The 21945-nt window shown below is 35.3% G+C and overlaps 1 protein-coding gene across 2 annotated transcripts in view; it reads right to left on the reverse strand.

Annotated features, from left to right (window-relative positions):
• Positions 1–8175: 8175 nt before the first annotated feature.
• LOC120525794 (fasciculation and elongation protein zeta-2-like) overlaps positions 8176–21945 on the reverse strand; it is a 112714-nt gene continuing 98944 nt past the window's right edge. For both annotated transcript variants that reach the window (XM_039748392.1, XM_039748394.1), the window contains one exon: positions 8176–9114. In XM_039748392.1, coding sequence (XP_039604326.1) covers positions 9098–9114 — 17 coding nt within the window. In that variant the 3' untranslated portion in view covers positions 8176–9097. The remainder of the gene's footprint in view (positions 9115–21945) is intronic.

A 21945-nucleotide genomic window follows, 5' to 3' on the forward strand; every position in this document is an offset into this window, starting at 1 on the left:
TTAAAGTACTAAGTCAGCTACAAATAAAAGTTTAAACAGCATTACAAAAATCCCTTTTTTAATATTTACATATCTTTAGATATTGCCAAAGGTATTTTAGTGACTTTGCCAGATAGGGTATGTTAGAGGCATACATATGTGTCAATTAATTGCTATACAGTTAGCGCAAGCAGCTCAATTATGAGCAAATATTTATTTTTTTAATTTAACAATTTGAGAATAATATGCATAAAAAGTTTGCTAAGCATAACATATGCCAAATATATTTCAGCTTTAGTAAGAAGAAAGCAATACTGATGTGGCTAGAAGTTCCCTGTATAGCAACTCTTGAAGTTACTAAAAATGAAACATTTACCAGTACGTGTGTATCATAATCCAAAATTCTCCGATTTTTTTTCATCGGCTGTTAATGCCCAAAGTTACGGCCAATGCACCAGTGAAAAGCACTAATTATCTCAAAATGTTAAGTTAATTTGATGTGTGTATGCAACTTGTCACTAAACAATTTGTTAAATCAAATTAGAATCCAACAGTAAATATACATTAAGAGCTTAGTTTCAAAACTGATAGGGTTAAGTGAAACAGATATTAAGTAAAACAAGGCATATTTTGTTCCTGTATTCAAGAAAAAAAAAAAAAAAACTAATAATGATATTCACTCAGGTGTTATTAGGCCTCATTTTACTAAAATCTGGAGCACATTTTGGAAGTAAGCCCATCAATTGAACATAGAAGTTGTTCTGCTTTGCAGAATCTTTAACCAATACCAATCATTTAAACACACATTTTCTTTAATTTTAAATTTTGAGTCATGGATAAAGGCCCCTACATTATTAGAGTACTCCATTAAAATAACACTTAGGAAGTGCAGTGCCACCGACTTCCACGTATATATTGTAAAAAGTGCTGGAAACAACAGCTTACATAAAAATGATCCCTGTCTCTCTGCAAGATATAAAAGTGCCTTGTGACTCTCTATTTTTTAAACAATTTTTTTGCAAGTTTAGTCCTGATGTTGGTATTTTGGACTGATGTTATTGTGGAATTATTTATTTAGAAAGATGGGGCTAGCACATGAATCTATCTTTATATATAATACGCTACCGTGGCAGTTTGTTTGTCTGTCCAAGATTTTAAATCACCTGTAGCTCGCAAACCGTTTGACCTATTGACCTTAAATTTGGTATGCATATACTATGTGACGTCTACTACCCGTTTTCAGGGTGATGATTAACCTCCAAGCTTATTCCACTTTTGATTTGTATTTTAATTGTAGATTCAACCCTCAGCAATGATGCGTATGGGTGCCGTTCTCATCCCTACCACCTTCACCATCACTTCCCCTACCTATTCATATCTTAAATCATTCTTGAAGCAGACTGAAGACTTAAGTGCCAGCTTAAGTGAAAAATTATAGAAAACGTAACAAGTAATTGCAACACAAACACTGACTTAATCAGTTTTAACGCGAAAAGAAGCCGACGAAAGAAGAGTAGAAGTGGGCCACTAGCATAGAGAAAAGAAGAGCCACTCAGGAAGCAGCAAGCACATCAACCTCCAAACCAATGCTAAGCATACAGAGAAAAAGTATGAAAACTAGGAATGCTCAAGTTGAGTATATTCACTGCACGTTATTGTGCAGTGCGCCATTGCTGGTGTATATATATATATATATATATATATATATATATATATATATATATATATATATATATATATATATATATATATAAAAGCCAAATATCACTGACTCACTCATCACGAAATCTCCCGAATCATGAGGACTTGAAATTTGGAATGCAGGTTACCCTTGGCACATAGGTGCTCATTAAGAAACGGTTTTAAAAATTTCGTAGTCCAAGCGTGAAATTTATTATAGGTTTTTAGACCCGTTTGTATGTCTGTCCACTTTTTTTAGTCTGTCCAGGTTTATTTTTTTGTATAATTTGCTTGCAACATTCTCATCGCGGTAAGTATCATACATAGCTTGCAGAACCGATTTATTAATGCGAATCCGAGAGAGACTCATCAGGCTGCGGGGAGGGGAACGGAGCCCTCATCACTCACGCGTCTGCCTCGGCGTGTAACCTTAACTCTGCTTAGTTAGCAAACCGGAGAACTACTTAATGGATTTAGATCTTTTTTTTTCTATAATTTGCTTGAACATTCCAGTTGATTTTGCGACTTTTCTCATTGCGCTAAGAATCATAGTTCACTTGCAGGAGCAGTATATTCACACTAATCCAAGACAGAGGCTGCAGGCCGAGGGGAGGGGAAAGAGTGACTTCAGCAGTAGAAAGCTGGGCGAGGCCCTCCTCACTGTCCTGTTTCACTAATTCGCGGGCGAAGCCGTAGGGGATGGCTAGTATTTGTATATATTTGATATTCTCTCTTTTGTTTTCTGTGGTATTAGCTTGCTTAGCTGTACTGAGGTGCACAATAACTGCTGAAGGTAAACTACTACTTCTATGTTGCATCCATCTGTGTATCACAAACTAATGTACCCTCATGTACCTCACAAATATTTGCTACTTTCACACAAAATTGGGGACAACTGAAAACATGCTTATTTAAGGAGTGTGTGATATTTATTATCTGAAAATATCATAATTGTTGTTTCAATGAAGTGCGAGCTGAAATTATCAAGTATGTCAGTCACTTTGCAAAAAACAATCAAAAACACCTCTTTAGAGTGCACTCATTCAAAGTCTCATGTAACCTAATACTGCGCATGCACAAAGCAAGCACATAGGTGGGCATGGTCAATGCGCCAAAAGTAGTGAGCCCTGTCGGTGTTAGACCCAAAAAAAAAAATCTATTTGAATAAATTATTTTTATTTCTGCAAGAAGCGCGTTTTATTTTGCAAGCCTTCTTGGTTGGGGGTCCTAGCTTCCAAAGCACTTTTTTTTTAATCGTTCATTATTAAAAAAACATTTTTCTTTATCTCTGTGCAATATATGACAGAACTTCTTTACAAATATTATAGTTTTTTTCCCCTGTGCTGTATTTGACAGAACTTTGGATTTTTACATAATAGTACAGTATGTTAGATTTCTGTTTTGCTTGCATGCTACACAATTCGCCTCACCTCACAGCAGAGCAGTTTTTGTTTATCCAGACTGTAATGTTCATGCCCTGTAGTTCAATTATGATTGGTATTTTATTGCTTTTGGATTCGCACCTTGTTTACATTGAGGGTAAGTGTCTGTTTAATAGTTTTGTTGGTCTTTGTGCAAATCCTGTAGGCCACTCTGAAATGATTTACTTATACTGTTTAATCTCATTAATACTTTGGTGATGTTAATGTTTTTGTGTTATTTTACTTCAGTTTTAAGTAAATAAATAAGACCAGTTCTTCTTAACTATTGTTTCCATTAATCTCATTAGTAAGCTACAATTTACATGTTATAAAGGGATATAAAATATAGTCTAATTATCATTAAAGTCCCAGAAAATACTGAGATATAATTTTTTGCCAATATTGAGATGTAATTTTTTGCCACTATCACACAGCCCTAGTAGGGGCCCAGTTAAAAGCTGAAACCTGCAGTCACAATGACCGTCTTTGAGAAGCATTGCATTAAACAAATGGAACAAAGTCAAAAATGTATATCAAGTCCTGTGCCTTTCTAAGAGGTCAAGCTTTGGATTAATGATACAAACATAATGCAGTCAAATTTCCTTCCAAGTAAATAAACCATCTTTTTTGTTCTAATAAAGAACATTGTTTTTATTATAAGTTACTGTATATATATATACCAGTAGCACTACTAGGATTGAAGTGAAAGGTTTTTAATGTTAGTTCTGACTAGTCTTTAATAAAATCATCAAGTAGCTGCCCTTGGATCATTTACAGGAAAGACAAGGCAGGATTCTGTCTTTTGCTTCACACAGCTTAGACCAAATCCTGCCATTTAGTGCTTGTAAAGAGCACAGTACACCATGCAACTCATTGTTAACATGCATCTACTTTTAAGATAAATGAAGTGCCAGCAACAACGGTAACAATAATATTCTGGGAAATGTATTTAAATTACAATTCTAAGATAAATAAACAGTTATCACATAATTATCGAGATAGTTATGGTTCAACATTACCAAAAGTTTTGAAATACATACTGTTATTAGGGGATATAAAAAGGAAATGAGACATATTAAGGCAAAAGATCCAGTTTTCTGTATCTCATTATTGCAAAGAAAAAAAAAATCCAGTGAATTATGAAAAGAAAGTGAAAGGCATAAACACTGCTAAAATATCATAAAGTTGAAATCAGTGCTTGACAGCAAGATTCAACATTGTTTCCTTTTGTCTTAATATAGCATACCTGTCTGACCAAAAATGGGATGTGGAGTTTTATGCTGCAGACAATATACGGTTTTAACAAAATTAGATTTTTAACCATTTACATTTAAAAGTACCAAAAAGAAGCACATTTTAAACAAAGATGTCATGGCATCGTATTAATGCTGAAACACTTAAGGTCTGTGCTGAGAGAATGGAAAAACATGCAGATACTTTCTTAATCATAATTTAAATTGTAAGGTAACACTTACTCAATGAAGTATGCATTAAGTTAGCAAAAATATACCTTTGTAAGTAGCTGTAATGATGAAAATAATATTCTTTGAACTGAATAGTAAGAGATGTCATTGTCGTCATCATCATCATCACATTACACTGTGGGTAGTGAGCCCACACCACAGCTGCATGTAGCTCCTTGGGGTTGAGTAAAACTGGACCATGAAGGTAACCTGCTCATGAAAGGCTTCCTCGCAAATACCACCCACAGACCAGTCTCCCTGTTTTGTATGAAGTCCATTATTCAGTTGTCTTGTTCCTATGCTTAGACTAAATTGCCAAGGATAACCATACTATGAGTACAAGGCTTCAGTTAGCTTAGATCTGAGGATTCTTAAAATACAGAAGCCATTCCACTACATCACTAATTTAAGCATGGTTGACAGGACTACTACTGCGATTAATGATTAAAACAAATATGGAACAAAACTTAGAAGATGATGCTTTTATACTAAAAACACACATATATGCATGTATAAAATTAAAAGTAAATTAAACTACATCTTTAAGGATTCAAATTCTGTAATTCTGAATAGAATTAAAGTATGTAAATTCTTTAAAGCTCGGGGCTTTTTCTCATTTTCTCTGAAGATGTCCACTCTTTTGCAAACCCTAGTGCAGTGTCCACTATCAGAAACTCAATTCACTAGAACTGGCTTAGGTCAGAAGTGCTGACCAGGCAAAACTAATGGAAGCTAGTAAGAAATCTTGGCCTTTAATATAAAGGAAGCATTTTGATTTGATTTATATAACTATTATATAGTATACTATTAGCTTCCTTACATCTCTTTAACTTAAAAGAAAGGTAACAAACATATCTTCCAATGTACTTGCACATTTACCAATGTTCTCTTTATTTTTGCTTATAGAAGTGTACTTGTGTTATTAGTTTTGTTCCTTTAATATTAAAGAAACCAATCAACACTTTTGAGTTACCACAACTTTACTCTGCACCAACAACACCCAGGCTTAGGTGGAAAATCATCTACAATGAAAACACAGGTCAAAGCACTTGGAAACTTGAAAATGTGCAGCAACAGAACATCAAAGAAATAAAATAAAGCTCTAAGTTTAAGCACTTAAGTTTGATTATGAATCTCAGTCTATCATGACATGCAATACCCAGAACTAAAGACCCTTCCTCTGAAGTACTTTCATTTCTGTTTCATTTCATTGTTTACAAGTGTTATTCACTGTGAAAATACTGTCACCATTGCACTGTAAGCCATACCAAACTAGTCTGAAATTCCTGTGAAAATTCCAAGGGACCAATACGGGACTAAAATTTAAGAGTAGTGAGCGGATGTGGTGGGGAGTAAGTCGTCAGTGCGTCGATGAACCATTAAGATTAGTCTTGAAAAATAAATTAATTCACATATTTGTTATTTTGCTATTATACTTTATCACTGATAACCTAACCAATACTGTCTTATTGTAAAAGCGCATACAGTCAGAAAAGCAGTGTGCATGTCTGTGATGGATTTGACAAAATATGCAGGCCTGTTGTTTATTTGCATAGTCTAAGTAATGAAAAGACAAAATCCACAACATCCTTAGGGTTTTTATAAATTCCAGCCAGACTGCTAGTTTAGGTTTCAAAAAGAGGACGTTGCAGGGAAAACCAGGATGTCTCATTAACCTGTATCTATTCATCTGCCTATTAATATTTTTTGAAAATTATATCAACTGATCAACTCTGATTGTACTATGAAAAACAGATATACTTACTCCAAGATGGTACAGAAGCAAATAATTGATAACTTTGATAACCCTTATCTCACACCTGCTTTATTCCTCCAGTGCACATCCCTGTTCCGCCACAATATGCAACTTAGTCATAGGATTGCTGGCGTTTGGTCTCTTGGGGGGAGCAAATTTCTACAAATATAGAATTTTGAAGAGTGGGAATTGGGGTGTGAAGGAATGCGAGATTGGTGGGTTACCCCCTTTGTGATTCAGCCTAGATGTAATACATAAAATGAATCATAGAAAGGGCATTTGGGAGTATTTGGGAGTTCCCTTTGGAATTGTGGTTGCACTAATAAATGTCTAAATGCACAGTGCTTAAAAACTACCATTTACTTCCAATACCAAAATTTACAAAATGCTGTTACAGTTTTAAGGACAGAATTTTCCTTAACTTTTTCAGTACCAATATATTGCCTATTCCTGTTCTACTGTTTTAAGGATCTACTTTGGCTATGTATCCAGTTCAAGTTCCTTTTTAAATGGGAAAGCTGGAATTCGGATAGGAGCAGAAGGGAACCTTTTTCAGACACAATGGAAAGTGAGTAGGCAGAAACAGGACGGAATTTTCTTAGGAGTAGGGCAGAAAAAGCACCCATAATATATCATGTACTGTTACTCTGCCCACCTCTATCCTTTTGATACTTCCAAGCTTCTAAAGGTATCTGCTAGTGCTCAGTTTTTTTTTTTGATACTGTACTGTTTCATTCTTTCTTCTATTAGGTACTGTGTGATGGTACATGCTATTTAACCATGATATATAAAGCAAAGAATGATTCATTAAGATATTTCCAACAGAAATATTATTATTCTAAAATGTATAAGTTATATTGTTAGTGGTTCTGTTATTGGTGGTTTATCACAGCTAATCATTACTTTGATTATTGTACTACTGTTTCCCATAGTTCAAATGGACTAAACATGTACAATCAAATATAGCAACCTACTATAAATTGCATAAGGAAATTGTGTGATTACAAATAATGTCAAAATAGAAAATACAGACACAGTCTGCAATGTCTGAGACTCTACCACATACCCTACATCAATCATGCAACTACAGATACTGCTGTATAAATACTCTAATGCAGTCATTATAACATGGAAATAAATGAATAACTCTATAGAAAAAAGGTGAAATGCTTATGTTTAATATATTTAATAAAAACTTATTACACACTGCATAAAAAAAGAGTCTGAATGATCTAATCTCTGGCTTTTTGAAAAGCAGTTTGTGAAACCCTCATACACTGCAAAGTCAGCCAGTACAAAGATCACATACACCTAAACTGGACTGTAGTGTTTGAAAGTATTGATGAGGGGAAGACTAGTGTTAGGTGAAAAATGGGTTGTAGGCATTAACATATAACGGCTACAATTGTCCCTCTAAGAAATAAAGAATTAAGTTGAATAAGCCATTTCAAAGCTACAACCCTGGCATACTTACCAAGTAAGTCAATTTATTTGTCAATTTAAAACATTACTTATTAGTCCAAACTTAATTCTAGCACAAGAATAAAAAGGGGTAGATACTGCTCGATTACTTTAAAAACATATCTATCAAAACAAAAGTAAAATAAATTTGCTTAATACAAGTGATACACATGAACGACATAGAACTGACTATGACTCTTAAGCACTGTAAATGTGGTGACTGCTGTACATAGCAGTCAAGCAATTTTGTTGCTATACTGATAGTTTCCCATATGCAACACAGTAAATGGCAGGTCTGTGCAATAATTTTCTTTGTTTACAAAGTAACTCTTATCAATTCAAAGCTTGAGTTTCATTTTTTAAAAAGGATCTACTGCATGCATATATGTAACTTTGCATTTACTTGCAATTATACTTTTTTTTTTTTTTGCACAGTATGCAAATGTTTGCTTATTACTTAGAAGATATGTGAATGAGATGGAAGGGAGAAATGTATGGTGACAATCAACAGATCTAAGGCTGTGCCACAAGACACCTCTAGGGGGCACAATATATTTTAGAAGTATTCAGGCAGGAAAATTGGTTTGGAGCAAAACTTCACCAATCCCAGCCACATGAAAAAAAGAAAAAAAAAAAAAGAAAAAACCAGGACAACTGCTCAAAAGTTCTGAGAAATCCTGCCAATACACAAACCTTCATTAAACACTGTTTCCAAAAAATGTTATAGCAGTATGTTGGTAAACCTGTCAGATTGCACACTTTTGGCAATGCATTACACTATTTCAGTGCAAACAACTTAGCTTGTGTCCTCAGAACCCCCAACAAAACACAATCTCCCTTTAAAACTGGGAGGTCACTTATTACAGGTTTGTTAGACAATTTACATGTAAAAATGAACAACTCTCCTTGCTACTGGAAAAGGAGAAACTTCTATCTTCTACACACTGTAAAAATAGTCATTACACATCTAAAAACAATATGCACTTTTAAAACTATACAATTGTTCATTATACTCGTTACCATGGTTTAGTTTTCCCTTTTTATGTAGCTTTTTTTCCTACTTTTTCTGCACAAATTAAGTATGACATGATAAGAAGGTTCATGAAATACCAAACCAGAAAAAGCTGATCTAAATACTTGGTCTCTCTTGCCATGCTAAAATAAGACCTACATATCACTGTAAATGGAAACTATGCACAGGCAAAATGAGACCCAAAGGGGAAAATAAAGTCTTTCACTAAAAGTCACAAAAATGAGTCCTGCTAGTCATAATATGAACTGACTGAATCCATCCAGATGACTAATGACTTATTCTTCATCAACACCATATTCTTCAATTATGTTGGACAAAGAACTGCAAAAATAAAAAAGAAAAGATTACATTGTATCACTCCTACAAGTTCTTGTTAAGACATAAACCAGCACATTCAACTTTGTTTTAAAGAAGAAAAAGCACTGTTTGCTGAATATTTTCAACAAAAGTTTCAGTGGTCATCATTAAGAATATAGTCTTAATTTTTCAAGTAAAACATTATTATTTATTTTCAATCTTCCATACAAATTAAACTGATTTTAAAAATATTGTTACAGACTGTAACTGGATTCTTACAAAACTGTTGAAAAATGTCAAGTAATCAGAAACTATTTAAATAAAAAAAAAACATTCACAGTAAACGCATAATCTATCACTTCTCTGACTTTCATAATATTTTGAAATGCTTAAAGGTTAAACTAAAACAGCTGTGTATACACATAATAAAGGCTGTAAGCATAGCAACTTCTTCTGGATTTGTTCAGGGACTGATGAATAATAAATGTTTTTTTTTTCTTTTTTCTTTTTATCAATAAGTTAAGTTTTGCTGTATTATGAAGATATACTAAAAAGGCATTATGAACAACACCATCTTTGTTTTACATCCAAACCCGAACTACTCTAGATACGTTTCACAATATATTCAACAGCATAGGTGAACTTGGCTAAGTTAGGTAAGTTTCTCACTTTCTTCTTTTTTTTAAGCTTTTCCCATAATCCTTTCAAGATGAGCACAGGAAAATTCACACCAGTGTAGGAAAACTGCTTCTGAAAAAGGCTGTCAGAACAGTAAAGGCTATAGGAGCTTGAGGGTTGACCAGATACAAGTCCAATGAAATAGGAAGTTTGTAAGAATAGGACAGAAGGAACAGTTAAAAATAATTAATACATGATTTACCTCAATAAATATCATGAGATGTACCTGGTATTATTTGTGTGGAGGAAAATATTAACAGCCCAAGTACAATATAAATGACAGAACAGACAAATGGTCACAAACACTCAGAGAAAGCAAAAAAAAGGCAAATGTATGTAGAGCATGCAACTGAACAGATGCATTGGTGACACCAACAGAGGTATAGAAGAAGCATGTTCAAACTGATATTTTCATTTTCCATTCTTTTAATTGATCTGTTTCTGAACCAGCTTTTTCAGCCTATAGTTTAGTACTAAGGAAAGCCAGAAGTATAGCACACAGATACCAGTCTGTCTCAGGACACAATCAGTCAATCACCCACCCTCACTTGAGAGATCAGATTTCTTTTTGGCTTTCCATTGTCAAAAGCTTTCAGCTTTTAAAATTTAAAATGAGTAAAGAACTGGGATCTCTAATCCGAAATGCTCCAAAATCTGAAACTGAAACCACTATTGTTCACTTACAATGACAGTGTAGGAATCAATGTAAGGTAGAAAGAACTGGCAGCTACATTTGTGAAAATATGAATTATAAAATATGCATTCAAAGTAAAAAATGTGTCACACCCTGTTAAAAGGAGGTGAGAAGGACTTCCGTTAAGAGAGCTGTTAATAAAATGCCACAGGAGATGCAGATTTCAGTACTCAAAATACCCGAATCAGTAAATGTGCCTAACACCACCAGCATAAGCAGCACCCACCTTCTAACTGCATGCCTAATCAAATCACTAAAGGAAGATAACATTGCTATTCAATTGGAAATGTAAGCACAATGTGACAGAATATAGCTGCAGCACTTTAACACATGGTATATACATAGACTACAATGCTCATTTTAAATCTGTTTGCTGTTGTTATTCCAAATAGTGATGCAGTATTCCAAAATGACAAAAAGATACCTTAGCAAAAAGAAGCACTTCTCAAATATGTAGCTGCAGTGGTCTATGTGTGTGTCTGTCTAGTCTGTCCTCTCATCATCATTAAGCTTCAGTTACCTTGCTACTGAGATACTGAATGGATAACAGTTTTTTTTTTGCTTTTTATTTTCTCACAGCATCAAGTTTTTTTTTTCTCAGTTTCTTTTGTTCTCTCCTTGAAACCCTGGCAGTTTAAAGTGCATGGACCAAAGGAATTTAAGGAAGCTCTTTCAAGAAGATGCTAATATTCCAATATCTGAAAACATTTAAAATCCAAAATACTTCTGGCCCAAGGTATTTTGCATTAGCGATGCTCAACCTTTTTATACAGAAAATCAGAAATTCAGCATCATCAGTCAAAAGTATGGGTGCACGGATACAGTTACACAAATTTGTGTAGTAGTAGGGGTCTTCAACATAATATACCCCTTTAACTGAATATATATCAATGGGGTTTAATGGTATATAAAAAATAACATGCAGAATGCTAATTAATCAGGCTATTACAGATAGTGTCTAATTATTTATTGGACTGGGATGTGGTACACCGATTCCTTTTGCTTTGAAAATGCTTAAAAACGCATATTCTGCTGTAGCCCAAAAATATAGGCAGACAGAAAACCAAGGAAAACTACTGAACTAAATAACTCAAATCACTTTTGTGTTTATTAGGTGTTGCACAAAATGCAGATTTTACACTGGAGTTGCATTACACGTGTGCTCAAATGAAGTAAGCCTTCAAAATAAGCATGTAGTAAAAACGTTAAACAGTTACCATAACTGGATGAACGTATCTGTGGTTTGGCTTTCTAAGATGGTGGTTGATCATTCTTGTGTGGAGGACAGGACATTAGTTTTATGTGTAAGTTTGAAATGTTTAGTTACTCTACTTTTACCTGTATAAACGAGCATAGTTTTACCTAATGGTATTTTGTCCAAAGTTAGTTTCTGCTTTGTCACTTCTCATCGCTCAGAAAACAGACAAAAGGATACAAATATGCATGTCCTTCTTAAAAGAAATTTATCTTGATTATTATTTGACAAAGTTAGAATAGTTTTAATATACAAGACCACAAGGAGCCACGGCCTGTCCCAAAGCTATACACACAATGTACTCTTCTTTTTCAAGCACTGTTTTCTTTCAACTACAGTGACAACAATAGAAAAGAAGCCAAATCTGGAAGTGACAGCACTCCTTAATGTAGCCAGTGTGCTGTAATAAAAGTCAAAAATAATTTATTAAAAAAGACACATATTGCGTTATGATTTTCATTTTGCTGCAGAAATAGCACAATGTAGGTTAGCAAAAAACTTACAGGTAAAATTTCGTTACAACGAATATTTTTACAATTAAATTTTCATAACAGCGAAGTATTTTTATGGTCCTGACAGCTTCCCTATATGACACGAGTGTATAGAAATCTCGTTACTACGAAGTACATTCATTAGATACTTTCATTACAACGAAGTTGCACAAAAGACCTTGAAATGCCTGAATGAATCATCCGCAGAGCAGTTAATTAATGTGGCCACAGCTCAGTTGTGCACAACGATCCCCAAACAGAAACACTTCTTTGAACTTTCCTCGTACTGTGTTTTTTTTTGCGGTTTTCAGTGATACCTTTTGCTTATTGCTCGTCAACATTTGAAAAACATCCATTGGAATTTAACTCATTGTCACCCTCCCACAGAAACGGCAGACACGAAAAAATATTAGAAAAAAAGAAAACTTAAATTTTTTGCCGCTCTTGATTGCAGCAAAAAGAAAAATGACGTTGCCAGTGAATTCGGAATTTCACCATCGACGCTGTGAATTTTCTTGAAAGACAGAGCAAAAAAAGAGGAAAAATCTCGGGTTGCAAATGTATGTGAACTGCTGCATTTGAAGACGTTGAAAAAGCAGTTTTTATGTGGTTCAGTGATGCTCGTTCAAGAAACATTCCTATTAATGCGGCACTCATTCAAGGAAATGTGAGGTTTGTAAACTCTCTTGGGACCTCCCTCAACTAGACAGCATGCCGAAGAGCGTCCCAAAGTGCGACCTCCGTGACTGTACGGGGCAAAAGCAGGCTCACAGCTATACTGCATCTCTCCATCAAATTACACAGAAAAGATCTCAATGGGTGATGCAAGGCTAGGAGCACGTATATTGTAAATGCAGATAACAGGATTATTTGATCACTGACCTGGCCATGACCCTGCCTGACTGCTGTGTCTGTGTATAGCAGAGTGGCAGATCACGCTACAATAAATAACTGTGCCATTCCTGTTTCAAGCTGAATAAAGCTGATTTTGCTAAAGTACTGAGACTAAGCCTCGTGTTTTGGGGTGCAAGACAGGGACTTATAGCGCGACCCCGATCTTTTATGATTTGGTTCTGTGGCACTTCACTGCACCGCTGTGAGCCTGCTATTGCCCTGCCCCAGAAAAGGACAAACAATCAGATGCTGCAATCCCACTTCGGGACACACTTCAGCATGTCGTTCCCCTTGGGTGGGGATCCCAAAAGTGGTTCAGAAACCTCACAATATGATGAAGAAGAAAAGGATGATTCGGCTTCTGATTGATAACTGTGCTGCACATAACATGCTTCCACATTTAGATAATGTTCACGTTGAATTCCTCCTACCCAATTGCACAGCAGTGCTTCAGCCATTGGATTTGGGCATCATTTGCACCCTGAAAGTGTATTATGGCAAGGAAATGCTGAGAAAAATTCTCATCAGCATAACTTGTAGGTAGGAGGAGATTAAAATTAACGTGAAAGAAGCTATTGAAATGATTGCAAACACCTGGACCCAAGTCAAAGAAAGCGCTATAGTAACAAATACAGAATCTCATTACAACAAAATATTTATTAGGTCCCTGAGAGTTTGTTGTAACGGAATTTTACCTGTATATTAAAATGTATTTTAATGCACTTAAAATAAAAACAGAGCTCAACAGAGCTTTCCAGGTTTTATACGCCAGTATATTAGCAAATATCCACTTGGGAGTGATTGACAATTCTTTCACAGCATCCTTTTTGAAACACTTTAAAGAAACCCACCTTGTATATGAATAGCTAAGACGACAAAAAATTAAAAATACATAGTGATATTTATATTTCTTAAAGGCTAAATTAAAAATATTGCAGTTGTCTACAATATACATGTAAAATGAGGATGGCTTAATGCACAATTCGTCCCACTACTAACAAATACTTTCACATTCATCTGTTTCAAATATGGAAAAAAAAAATTTCAATATGCAATGGGAGTGTGGAGTGTGAAGAGGGTCTTATATTAAATATAGTTTTTAAAATATACTTTCAAAAATATTTTTAGTCATCCAGAGAAAGCCCTGTAAAAACTGCCTCTTTTTTTAATAATGCTGGCTCAGGACTAAATGAATTAGAGGTTTCTTCCTCTTCTAATAATAATAATAACAATAATGTTTTATTTATTTAGTGTTTTACTCAAATCTAAGGTCACTTTATAAAATAAAATAAAAAAAAATAAGTAAACAAAATACAGAGTACAAATAACTTTAAAATAACACCATAAATTTAAAGGTAAAAAAGGAATATAAACTATCAAGTCTTAATAAATAGTACCACGGTGTTGTACCGTGTTAGCCATTATTGATGTAATGAGAAGTCAAGTAAAATAAAACCTTTTATTGGGTAACTTGAATTAGCCAATAAAAGGTGTAATTTCGCTTGACTGCTCATTAAGTCTTAATAAAGGAATGGTAATACTGGGTGTCGAGTGTATAGATAAGTTTTAAGATTGGACTTGAAAGAGCATATTCCAGTAATGAACAATCTTGTGGATATGTAAGGAACCAGGAAAAATTAAGAATGCAGTATTGGTTAAGATTTCTTTACATGAAATATTGAAAAATAGAAATGCAATATTTAACTTTACACATAAACAACATGCAGGATGGACAAGATTGAGGCACTTAAAAAAGGTAGATCTCATTTTTGCTCTGTTGTGCTGAACACAAACTCAGAATCAGCTCTGGGCTGTCTGCATTTCATCCTCATACATGGAGAAGATATTATTTAATTCAGAACACATTCATGTGACATTCATGTGTCACTGAAAGATAGTAACTTTTTAAAACAATATTTGTATATTATAAAGCAAGACAAATGAAAATTACACTTTATTTTAAGCTAGATTAATTTAACACAGTGTTTTCAGTATAATTAAAGTTAACTAAATTGTTAATTTCACAGCAGATATTACCCTGTGATTGATATACAGACTGTACAGAGAATCTGACAAATATGTGCTCCTCAAAGATAGAGATTAAAGTATTTTGACACTGTGCTAATATCATGGTGCTCATATACTGTACATACAGTGGGTATAAAAAAATAATCACCCCAGTTGAAAACATTCACATTTTGTTGCTTTACAGCCTAAAATGAAAACACACCACACAATATTTATTTTCAGCTTTAATCACTCAATGCAACCTACAGTATAACATCCAAGTCTAAGATATATAAGCAACAGTTCAGGAAGATAATAATAAATAAAAAACTGATACAATTGACATGATAAAGATATGATATAAAATTGTAATGATCAGTCCCCCATGTCAGTAATTTGTGGAATCACTTTTTGCTTTAATTACAGCCTTGAGTCTGTTGGGATACTTTGATACCAAATTTGCACATTTCGACTGAGTAATATTAGCCCACTTGTCTTTACAGAACTGTTCAAACTCAGCCAAATTGAATGGTAACTGTTGGTGTACTGCAAACTTCAGATAAGATATTCAATAGGGTTTAAGTCTGGGCTCTGACTAAGCCACACAAGGACATTGTTTTTTCTTCTTCAGCCACCATGTGGTCAATTGTGCTGGGTTCTTCAGGTTATTGTTGTTGAAAGGTGAACTTTCTTCTTTAAGAATTTGACAGTATTTTATCCCATCTGTTTTTCCTTCTGCCCTGAGTATGGTGTTAATCTGCATCCAGCCCTGTAAACAGGTCCTCCAACTGACAGGTAAAACTTGGTGGTTGGTGGCAGGATTGGCAGTTCAGCTACTGTTAACCCCTCACACTGTACCAATGTGGTGCTGAGGTGTCACCCAATGCACTCGGGTCCCAATCAAGATAGTTTCGGCGTGTGGTGGGTGTGGAAATGCACTATCAGCGCATGCTCCCTGACAACACCTCCATGCTTTACTGTTGGTATGGTGTGAATGGTGAGCTGTATTGGCTTTCCACCAGGTGTACCATTTGGTGTTGAGGCCAAAACGTCTGATTCTGGTTTCATCTGACCCTAACACCTTTTTCCACTTGGCCTCAGAATCTTCAAGTATGTGTTTTGGCAAAGCTTAAACAACACTTAATGTGGCCTTTCTTGAGGAGTGGCTTTTTTTTGCAACCCTCCCATACAACCCACATTTGTGGAGTGCTTGTGATCTTGTTGTCACATGCGCACAATAACCACTCTTTGCCATAACGTTCTGTAACTGTTTCAAAGTGGCCATTGGCCTCTTGGTAGCCTCTCTAACCAGTTTCCACATCTCTCTTCCATCCAGTTTAGTTTGATGGCCTGATCCAGGGAGAGTCCTAGTAGTACCAAACATTTTACACTTCTTAATTATGGACTTTACTGTGCTTCTAGGTAATGATAAAGCTTTTGAAATCTTTTTGTATTCATCTCCTGACTTGTGCCTATCCACAATATTTAATTCTGAAATCTTTTGAAAGTGCCTTGTCACCCAGTCAATTGTTTTCTTTCAGTTGCACTATAAAGCAATGACATGCTCCACAAATAGCTATTTTTATACTAAATTAATCACAATGATTACAGTTGATCACAGGCAGAAGCCAATTACTTTGAGTTTACTGGTATTGTTTGTGGGGTGGGCTGATCCTTTATCAATCTGTTATTCTTATTTTATTATTATTATTTTTACAAACTGTTGCTTTTATACAGTATCTTTGACCCAAGGCTGTAAATAAAGAAAAATGTGGTTCCACAAAGCACTGGCATGGGGGGGCTGATCCTATATCATTTAGAATTTTAGCAGATTTTTATTCATTATTATTTTCCTGAACTGTTGCTTATATATCTTTGACTTGGATGTTACTGGTTGCATTGAATAAGTAAAGCTGAAAAAATATTTTTGAGTATGTATTCATTTTAGGTTGTAAAGTAACAAATTGTGAATATTTTCAAAGAGGGTGATTCTTTTCTGTACCTACTATATAAGAGTGATTTCTTCATTACAAATCAACAGAATAAAGCAGATTGAATGATGAATTCATTGGGAATCTTACAGCTAATACTTCCCCTTTTTACTGTAAATACTGGGACTATAATATAAACCGCAGAGTAGATGGGGTGCTTTGTTACAACATGCATTATTGAGAAGTTCAGAAGGCTTAACACGTGCTCAACTCTTGGTATAGGAAAAAAAAGGTATAGGATTATGGGTCATTGGGACTCCTTTTAGAACAAATGAAACCTGGTTTGCTGAGACAGGTTACATTTGAACCAGAATGGCAGCAATGTGTTGGGAAGACATACGAGTAGGTAAGTTGAGGACAATTTAAATTTGGGAATATGGGTGACGGGAGCTTAGGACAGGCCAGTTTTGCAATGATACATGAAGGGATGGAAAAATTGTAAAAAACAAATATGCATAGTAACGTACATTTTAACCCAATGTTAAAGTGCAAAAGTAAAATAAATAACACATTTACTAGCCTTAAAGCTAGAAGTATAAGAAATAAAACAAGTGAGTTGGAGTTGTATGTAGCGGAGCATAATTATTATATTAGAGCGATAACATAAACCTGGCTAAATAGTAAAGATGGGTATGAGTGTAACATAGATGGTTACAAATGTTTTATCAAGGACAGACAGATGGACGAACAGACTGTGAGGTGGGGATATTGTCTTTTATGTAAAATATAATTTAAAGGCAAGTCTACTTCAGTTGGATGATGTGTCACATCTTTGTGAAAATGTCTGAAAAGTATTAGGGGAAAGAGCCCTTATTTTAGGAATGTACATTAGACCCCCAATGCAGGCAGTAGTAGTTTCAATACACATCTTTTTAATAATACTAAAAAGGCAACTTTACAGTGGGATATTATAGCCATGGGGGACTTTAACTTTTCAAATATTAACCTTGCAATAAGCAGAGTACAAGAGCAGGACTTTTAGATGTATTCAATGACTGCTCCTTAACACACTATGTTACAAGCACCAACATGGGGAGAAGCCTGTCTAAATTTACAGTGGTGTGAAAAACTATTTGCCCCCTTCCTGATTTCTTATTCTTTTGCATGATTGTCACACAAAATGTTTCTGATCATCAAACAAGATTTAACCATTAGTCAAATATAACACAAGTAAACACAAAATGCAGTTTTTAAATGATGGTTTTTATTATTTAGGGAGAAAAAATCCAAACCTACATGGCCCTGTATAAAAAGTAATTGCCCCTGAACCTAATAACTGGTTGGGCCACCCTTAGCAGCAATAACTGCAATCAAGCGTTTGCGATAACTTGCAATGAGTCTTTTACAGCTCTGGAGAAATTTTGGCCCACTCATCTTTGCAGAATTGTTGTAATTCAGCTTTATTTGAGGGTTTTCTAGTATGAACCGCCTTTTTAAAAGGTCATGCCATAGCATCTCAATTGGATTCAGGTCAGGACTTTGACTAGGCCACTCCAAAGTCTTCATTTTGTTTTTCTTCAGCCATTCAGAGGTGGATTTGCTGGTGTGTTTTGGGTCATTGTCCTGTTGCAGCACCCAAGATCGCTTCAGCTTGAGTTGACGAACAGATGGCCGGACATTCTCCTTCAGGATTTTTTGGTAGACAGTAGAATTCATGGTTCCATCTATCACAGCAAGCCTTCCAGGTCCTGAAGCAGCAAAACAACCCCAGACCATCACACTACCACCACCATATTTTACTGTTGGTATGATGTTCTTTTCTGAAATGCTGTGTTCCTTTTACGCCAGATGTAACGGGACATTTGCCTTCCAAAAGTTCAACTTTTGTCTCATCAGTCCACAAGGTATTTTCCCAAAAGTCTTGGCAATCATTGAGATGTTTCTTAGCAAAATTGAGACGAGCCCTAATGTTCTTTTGCTTAACAGTGGTTTGCCTTGAAATCTGCCATGCAGGCCGCTTTTGCCCAGTCTCTTTCTTATGGTGGAGTCGTGAACACTGACCGTAATTGAGGCAAGTGAGGCCTGCAGTTCTTTAGACGTTGTCCTGGGGTCTTTTGTGACCTCTTGGATGAGTCGTCTCTGCGCCTTGGGGTAATTTTGGTCGGCCGGCCACTCCTGGGAAGGTTCACCACTGTTCCATGTTTTTGCCATTTGTGGATAATGGCTCTCACTGTGGTTCGCTGGAGTCCCAAAGCTTTAGAAATGGCTTTATAACCTTTACCAGACTGATAGATCTCAATTACTTCTGTTCTCATTTGTTCCTGAATTTCTTTGGATCTTGGTATGATGTCTAGCTTTTGAGGTGCTTTTGGTCTACTTCTCTGTGTCAGGGAGCTCCTATTTAAGTGATTTCTTGATTAAACAGGTGTGGCAGTAATCAGGCCTGGGGGTGGCTACGGAAATTGAACTCAGGTGTGATACACCACACTTAGGTTATTTTTAACAAGGGGCAATTACTTTTCACACAGGGCCATGTAGGTTTGGATTTTTATTTCTCCCTAAATAATAAAAACCATCATTTAAAAACTGCATTTTGTGTTTACTTGTGTTATATTTGACTAATGGTTAAATGTGTTTGATGATCAGAAACATTTTGTGTGACAAACATGCAAAAGAATAAGAAATCAGGAAGGGGGCAAATAGTTTTTCACACCACTGTAGTATTTTATAACCACCAGGGTAGAATTCAGGGTGTAGAGGTGACCGAATAGATTAAATAGGCTGAAATCAAACAAATTAACAGGACCAGATAATTTTTATCCTTGAGGTCATAAGCGAGTACAAATATAATCCAATGACACATAATTTTAGAAAGTCACTGAGCACTGGGGAAATTCTGAAGAACTGGAAAATGGCAAATATTATCCTGTTACTTAAAAAGTGTGATCAGGCAGATCCAATCAACTATAGGCCAGTAAACTTAACGTGTAACACAGGTAAATTAATGGAAAGAATTATTTAGTAACACATGGCAAGACCAGGAGTTTTACTTGGCAGTCAGCATGAGTTCAGACAAGGAAGGTTGTGTTTTACAAACATGCTACAATTTTATGATGAAGTCACAAAAGTTTATGATCAGAGTGGTGTATTTGATAAGGTACCACATATGAGAGACTGGGCATCCAACTAAAAGAAGTGGGAGTTCAGGGTGTAGTGAGTATATATAAAGAGCAATCCATAATGTTTGGGACAAATACACATTTTTCCTTGATTTACCCTCTGCTTTTACACCATAAACAATTTTGACTGATTCAAGTGCATATTCCAGACTTTAAGGGTATGTACATACATTTTGGTCATACAATGTAGGAATTACATCACAGTTTAATGTGCATTTTAATCACATCTGAACTGTCTGATTTGTAATTTTAAACTATGGAGCAGAGGGATAAATAAAAAAAATGCGTGTTTGTCCCAAACATTGTGGAGTATATAAATGACTTGGACAGGAATATAAATAACAAGCTGGTTAAGTTTAAAGATGATAGCAAGCTAGGTGGATTGGCAGATAATCTAGAATCCATTGAATCACTACAGATGGACTTGGACAGCATACAATCTTGGGCAGGTCTGTGGCAAATGAAATTCAATGTCAGTAAATGAAAAGTATTACATGTAGGAAGTAAAAATGTTAAGATTACATACAATTATTCAGCTTAAAATCTTGTATCAGGCACCTCGATCTCGTTTAAAAATTGTTCAAAATGTTTTCAGGGCAAATTCGAACCTGTGAACTTTGCAATCGAACTCCAGCCTCACTGGGCCGTATCTTTTGGGCGTGCACCAGATTAACATCATTCTGGATCAAACTTTTTAAATGCCTTTCAGACAGCCTTGGTGACACAATCACCCCTAATCGACTAACAGCTGTGTTTAGTGCACTCCCAGATGGGCTTAAAGTGGAGAAGGACAAACAAACTGTAATTGTCTTTACCTCACTACTTTAAGATTTAGGAGTTGCAGTGGACTCATCACTATAAATCTCCAGAAAGTCTGCAATTTAAGAAGGCTAACAGAATGTCAAAGGAGGTTGTGCTCAAGCTTTATAGTGCACTGCTGAGGCTTCATCTAGTACACTACAGTTTTGGTCCCTGGGCTATAGAAAACACATAGAAGTGCAAGAAAAAGTCAAGAGAACAGTGTCTTGGCTGATTCCAGGACTACAGGTGATGAGTTATGAAAAAGATTAAAACAGCTGAGCCTTTTCAGTGAAAAAAGATTAAGAGGGGATGTGACTGAAGTGTTTAAATTATGAGGGGGGAATTAATACAGTGGATTAAGATGGTTACTTTAAAATTAGTTCATCAAGAACACATGGACACAGTTAAAACATGTTAACAACATATTTTGCGCAAACATTTGGAGGTTTTTCTTTACACAGAGAACCACAGACACATGGAATAAGCTAAGAAGTAGTGTGGTAGACAGTAGCACTTTAAGGACCTTCGAAATTAAGACTTTTTTTTATTTTGGAAGAATTAAGTGCATAGGACTTATGAGCTTTGTTGGGCAGAATGGCCTGTTCTCACCTCAATTTTTCTAATGTCCTAAACTGGATCTTGTACCAGTTCCTGATATGAATTCTCATGAGCTTATAATGGTTGCAGACTTTAAATCCCAATCTACTGCGTTCATCTCACAGTTTATCAAGGCTGATGACCTCACTGACTAATTAGATTTTTATGCCCAAATACTGAATATTTTTCTTGTTGCACATACATCACAAATCGACTATTGTTTTATTGTTAATCATTTACTACACTCATCTGAATTTTATAAGACATTACTGTTAGATCTCACTTTTATTTTGGAGCTCAAATCTTCATGCTCTACCAGTACCAAATT

This window comes from Polypterus senegalus, chromosome 3, assembly GCF_016835505.1.
Source record: "Polypterus senegalus isolate Bchr_013 chromosome 3, ASM1683550v1, whole genome shotgun sequence".
Taxonomy (NCBI): Eukaryota; Metazoa; Chordata; class Cladistia; order Polypteriformes; family Polypteridae; genus Polypterus; species Polypterus senegalus.